The sequence below is a fragment of the Phascolarctos cinereus genome, unplaced genomic scaffold, assembly GCF_003287225.1.
Source record: "Phascolarctos cinereus isolate Bilbo 61053 unplaced genomic scaffold, phaCin_HiC Scaffold_9;HRSCAF=440, whole genome shotgun sequence".
Lineage (NCBI taxonomy): Eukaryota > Metazoa > Chordata > Mammalia > Diprotodontia > Phascolarctidae > Phascolarctos > Phascolarctos cinereus.
The window spans coordinates 203,640,219-203,646,196 of NW_027556402.1; the positions used below are offsets into that span (position 1 = coordinate 203,640,219).

General features: G+C 48.5%; 1 protein-coding gene across 1 annotated transcript; it reads right to left on the reverse strand.

The window, feature by feature from the left end:
- Positions 1-1,460: 1,460 nt before the first annotated feature.
- On the reverse strand, positions 1,461-5,613 carry AVP (arginine vasopressin). Its single transcript, XM_021005457.2, has 3 exons — positions 5,375-5,613; positions 2,686-2,887; positions 1,461-1,671 (listed from the first exon to the last, which is right to left on the reverse strand). Exons 1-3 carry the CDS (start codon positions 5,492-5,494, stop codon positions 1,481-1,483), a joined length of 513 nt encoding a protein of 170 aa, XP_020861116.1. The 5' UTR covers positions 5,495-5,613; the 3' UTR covers positions 1,461-1,480.
- Positions 5,614-5,978: the final 365 nt, after the last annotated feature.

The window sequence follows — 5,978 nt, forward strand, 5'->3', positions numbered from 1 at the left end:
GTTCAAATCTGGTATCAGACCAGAGACTTGGCACTTACTAGCTGTGTGACCCTGGGCAAGTTGCTTAACTCCAATTGCCTTGCAAAAAAAAAAAGAGTTAGAGCTTTACTTATCAAGCAATAGTGAGCCCTTAAATAATGAGGAATGGCGTGACAGGGCCAGATCTATATACATGAGGAGTTTTTCTGGCAGCAGTGTGAAGGGTGAATTGCAATAGGAGGGACTCTAGGCAGAAAGGCTTAGCAATAGTCGAAAAGGTGGGAATGAGAGGTTGTAGTAAGGTGCTATTAGTGGGAATGGAGAGCAGGAGATAGATGAGATTTGTTTCAGAAGCAGAATCAACAAGACAAGACAACTGGACGTGAGACATGAGGGAGAGAGAAGAGTCAAAAATAGTCTTACGATTACAAACTTGAGAGACAGGGTGAATGGTAGAGATCCAGACAGAAATAATGAAGGCAGGAGGAGCAAGTTAAAGGGCAGCTGGGGATGCTGCTGGAGACCTCTAAAGAGATACCAGGGCTAGAGACTGAGCTTTGTGAATCATCTGCAGAGAGCTCATAGCTAAAACCTTGGCAGTAAATGTCATTGCCAAGAGGGAAGGTGTAGACCCAGACCCTCAGAGAACACTCTTCTTAAGGTGTCAGGGTAAGGATGAAGTGGGAACAGACGCTTACTGGCTAGAGACAAAGAAGTGAGCTAGGTGTCTAGAACTGAGGGAGATAAGAACAGCAGGAGTAGTGGGTATGGGCAACAGTATTAAATGGGAGCTCAAAGAGGATAAGGGCTCAGCAAAGATGATTGGATATGGCAACTAAGAGGTCATGGATGACCTTGGAGTAGAGTGGTGGATACCAAAGGTAGATTGTAGAGGACTGAGGAAAGTAGATGATGAGATCTAAGCTACTTTTTTTTGGAAGTTTTTCATCAAAACAGAAGCCATACATAGGAAGGCAGCTAGGCAGACTAGAAGAGTGAAGGAATGGAGCTAGAGGTAGAAGAGAGAAAGAAAATGAGAGACTAGGGATGATTGTGGGAGTAAACTCCTACTGAGGAGATGGGAGGAAATGATATTGCAGAGGGATTAACCTTGGTGAGGAGCATTTGTGACCACTGGAAGGAAGGGGTTAATGGATGATGCATTCTGGATTCTGGATGAATAGATGAATTCTAAGAAATGGAGGTGGAATTTGGGGGATGGAGAAGTTAAATGATCTTGCAAAACAACACAGACTCATGGAACTAGAAGGGATCTGCAAAGCCATCTAGTCCACCCCATATCTGATCAGAAATCTCTACAATCCTGTGAATCTTTCAGCCTCTGCTTGAAGACCAGTAAAGAGGAACCCATATCTCTTCCCTGCCCTGCCCCAACCCTCCATGAGAGACAGAGCCAGGGAGCCCAGTGCAACTGAAGATCTTTATTTGTATTTGCTGTAAAGATAGGAAGCAGTGGAGGTCATGTGGAGAGCAGAAACCATCAATAGGCGACTTCCTCCTCTTGAGGTTGTGGCTGTCGTTCACCCATCTGTTGGCCTGCCAACTGTACCAGACGAAGGAGGAAGGCACTGGCTGGCCCATCCAGCTGGGTTCCATTGCTCTTCTCACTGGCCCTTACCCTTCTCCGGCTGCCTGCCTCCTCTCGGCAGGCTGGTTCCATTATGCAGCTCTCTGTGCAATTAGAAGTGGGGAAGGTAAGTTGGCTTAGATCCTGGAATGCTGCATGAATTAGTATGATTGAAGGGAGATGGTGCAATGAGACAGAGAAGGTGGCCTGAAGAGGGCTCCCCCCACCTAAGGAGGAGTCTCTGGACAAGGCTCAATTTGCCAGGTTTTGACTACACCTAGGACCAAGTGCCCCAGATCTGAGCACTGAATCCTCTGAATCCCCATCTCCTCCTCTTTGTGCTTTCTGCAGGTCCCAGAGGACACTGGTTCCCAGTGCCCACCCAATTCCAGTTTGAGGGAAATTGACTTCTCTGGGCTTTGGGTATATAGGACTTAGAACATTTGCCCCACCCACCTCCAGCTCTATAATCCCTTTCAGTTCAACATTCTACATTTGACAAACACTGACTACTATTACTCTGTGGAGTCCTGTGCTGGCCACCAGGGGAGACAAAAATTCACTTAAAAGCAGGTTCCTGTCCTCATGCAATTTACATTCTAAAGCATCTCCTCAGATGGAGCAGATGTGGGAGGTGAGAGGACTAGCCAAAAAAAAAAATTGTGGTACATGAATGGAATGGAATATCACCAGACCATAAAAAATGCAAAACATAAAGAATTCCGAGAAGCTCATAAGGGGTGACTGATATGACTGATACAGAATGAAGAAAGCATAGCCAGAAAAACATACTGACTATAACACTGGAAACAGAAAGAACAACAAAAAAAACCCAACCCTGAAAATTGTGTGGTTATAGTTGGCCCAGGAGAAGAGTTGAGAAAATGTGCGGCTCCCTTTACATCCAGCTCCCACCCAGCACTGTTACTAACTCCCTTCCTATTCTGTGCTGTTGCATACAGTCTGCAATGGCCAATCCTCTCTCCATTTGTCACCTAGCCCTCCTTCACACACTACTCAGTTCCTACATATGTTGCCTCCATATTTACTGCCTCCCTCTCCCTTTGTACCCACACTGCTTGTAGAAGATCCTCACTCCCCAAGTCCTCATTACTTACCATCATTGCAGCAGATCCCAGCAGCAGCACAGCGTCCTCCATTCCCGCAGGGTTTCTGGCCAGACTGGCACGGGGAGGGCAGGTAGCTCTCTTCCTGGCACCTCAGGCTTTCGGCTGTGCCCATGTAGCAGCCTAGCTCTTCCCCACAGCAGATGCCAGGTCCAAAGCAGCGTCCTTTGCTCCCAGGACCACAGGGGAGGCACTGAAGGGAGGGGAGACAGGGGTGAATGTCAGGGGTCAAGACTGACAATTCAGAAATCCAAAGTAGCTCTAAAGGCAGGGAGACCAGGGGCTAGAATGAGAAAATTCCTACAAGGAGCAGCACTTGGCTACTGCTATGAGGGCTGGAGAGTAGAGATTGGGACCTAAAGTCTGCTCTAGACTAGCAGTCACAACCTGAGTATCCCAACCGATTGCTTCCCACTCACAACTTGGATCTTCAGTGCTGTTGACCCCAGGCATACACACACACACACACACACACACACACACACACACACACACACACACACACATATACATATACATATACATATACATATACATATACATATACATATACATATACATATACATATACATAACATATATATATATATGCACACACACACATATATATGTCCCACCTTGTCTGCCTCCTCCCCTATTCTTCCTTCTTGCCTTTATCCTCCCTTCCTCCTGCTTTCCCTTTCTGCCCTCTCCCTTCTATTCACTTAACTCACTCTTTCCTCTCTCCCCTTCTCCTTCTCCATTCTTCTCTCATCTTTCTTCTCTTCCTTTCATCCCTGTTTTCCCCTACCATCTGTGCTCTGCTAGGGGCTCTGCCCATTAGTGTGGGTTCTGTGTCTGCCCTTGTCAGCCACTTGGACTCTGGTTTGGGGACTTGTGTGTTCACTTGGTCAGTCAGCCCACCTACCTCCATTCTGCTCAGGAAAGCCTGCCTTTCTGGCTTTATTTCTCAGCCTAAGATTGAACTGCTTACTCCTCTCTTTCCTGCCTCCCTCCACCTCTTCAGCCTTGGACTTTTCCACCTAAGGATGGGCTAAGGCAGGGGTAGCTAATTAGCTTGCCTTGCTTGGTTGCTGGCCAGGGTTCTGAAGCAAACAAGCTTCATATCCTAACTGACACAACAAAGGAACTTGTCCTTCCTCACTACAGCAGTTTGGAAAGGACTAGGGAAAGCCAGAGGTACCAGGCTGGCTGAAGGGACTGACCATGCCTCCTAGATTCTGAGGGAGATTCTGGGGAGGATAGGGTAGGATATAATTTTTTTCCAATTCCCCCTGAAAACTGAGGGAAGAGGTGGAAAATGCAGTAGGTTGCAATAAGGTGAGGTATCTAGCAGAAAAGGAGGTACACCAGCCTTTTACTCAGAGTAAGGGCTAATAGGGAAAGATTTCCCCCGGTGTGCACTGATACCCACATAATGCTAAAAGACCTAAAGGAAAGAACCCAACACTTCTGGAGGAGTCCTATGAAAGATCTGTTGGAGGACATAGACAATGCATGGAAGGGCTGTAATATGCAGTGCTGGAGAGTCCACAGATCCCCCAAGGAGATCATAGGTCCCTTAAAGGAAATCCAGCAGAACTTCCTTACAGGTGGCAAAATTACAATGAGAACAGGCACTGCCTTCTCTGAAGAACTCTAAGAATACATTAACTCCCTTCTCTGCCCATCTGATTGGCCCACATTAGAAGTTATGCTGGTGCCCAGAAAGTGATTTATGGGCCCAGAGGGGAGGAGGCTGCCAAATCCTGGCTTATTAGTCCCAGCCCATTGAGAAAATACAGGGTTTCTGAGGGGCCGGTTACCTCCCTCTCCCGCTAGGGTTAGATTTGCAGGCAGAGACCCTGGGCAGTCCAAAGAGCTTCCACCCTGGGGAAGAGTATCCCTTTGAGATTATTTCTTCTGGGCCTCAGGAACCTGCTCCACTGCTCTGCCTTGGCACTGGACAGCACAGCACCCCCAGGCAGCCTCTCTGCCCTCTCCTGCCTTGGCTCTTCTGGCTCTTGGACCACTTTCCTTCTTGCAATGCCTCATTGTATTATGATGTATTCTTCTTATTCTTTCCCTGCTTCCTTTTACCCATCCCTGCCTCTCTCCTGGCTTCCCTGTACCTGTCTTTGTCTTTGTCTTTCTTTTCTTTGTCTCTCTGTCTTCATCTGTCTATCTCTTGTTGGCTCCTTCCTCTGCCTCCCATTTCTCCTATGTCCTTTTTGTCTATCTCACACTATCTTTTTGCTTTTCTTTCTGCTCCCTTCTTCTTCTCCCTGCCAGCTGTCCCTTTCTCTGCCCCATCAGCTTCTCTGACAGTCTCATTCTGCCTCTTTTTCCTCTCTCTGCTCCTCTTCCTTTTCTCTGCCTGCCTCTCTATCTCCCTCTCCATCTTTATGCTTCTCCTTTGGTCTGCCATCTTCTCCTTTTCTTCTTTATACTTTCTACCCAGTCTCTTTACCTGAAGCTCCTCACTCTGAATTTCCTAGTCTCCCTCTACCCCATCCTTGCCTCACTGTGCACCCTTCTTGTTATGGTATCCCTCTAGTCCTTGCTCCCACCTTTGCAGGGCACTGCCTTCAGAACCCCTGAAGGGCTGGCCAGGCCCCTCCACAAGGTCTCCTTAGACCTAAGGAAGTCCCAGTGCTGACACACCCTCCCCTCCACAGGGCCCTGACCTGGCTGGCCATACCTGTCTTAGCTCTGTGTCGGGCAGGCCACGCTTGCCTCCTCTCGGACAGTTTTGGAAGTAGCAGGCAGAGGTGAAAGCAAGGAGGCAGAAGAAGCAGGCCGGCAGTGTGGTGTCTGGCATCTTGTCAGCTGGCTCTGGCTGTGGCCACTGGGCTTCACAGAGCTGTCTCTGGTTCTGGTTTCAGGGCTTTCCGCTGCTTATTTATATACCAGTGTCTCCCCTTTGAGACCGCCTTGACAACGCAGCCTCCCCTGGCTCCCCCCTCCCTGATTCCTCCCCCTCTCTATTCCCCTCCCCGTACCTCCCAAGTGCCTGTCCAGGAACCCCAGGCGGGCAAGGAAGCGGAGAGTTCTGTCCTGTTGATTCAGGCTCAGAGCCTGCCTTGTGTCTGCTGGTGTGCGTGGCCAGTGCACGTGAAGGCACCTGTATGTGCATGTCTGTATGGACATCTAGGTGTGTGCTGATGTCTGAGCTCCTGCTTGCATGGACTGCACATGAAGCCTCCGATGGGCCAAGCTCTTGTGCATGCATGCATGTGTCTAAGTGACACGTTGTCATTTACTACTTATGAATTGTGACAGAAACCTTTAGATGTGCCAGGTAT

Bases quoted from the DNA above. Each gene is read 5' to 3' on its own strand.
- AVP (XM_021005457.2), bottom strand. From the start codon at position 5,494: ATGCCAGACACCACACTGCCGGCCTGCTTCTTCTGCCTCCTTGCTTTC. The intron at 2,888-5,374 runs GTATGGCCAGCC...CCCTCCCTTCAG, and splicing joins CCGACACAGAGCTAAGACAG to TGCCTCCCCTGTGGTCCTGG. The intron at 1,672-2,685 runs GTAAGTAATGAG...CTAATTGCACAG, and splicing joins TGGGATCTGCTGCAATGATG to AGAGCTGCATAATGGAACCA.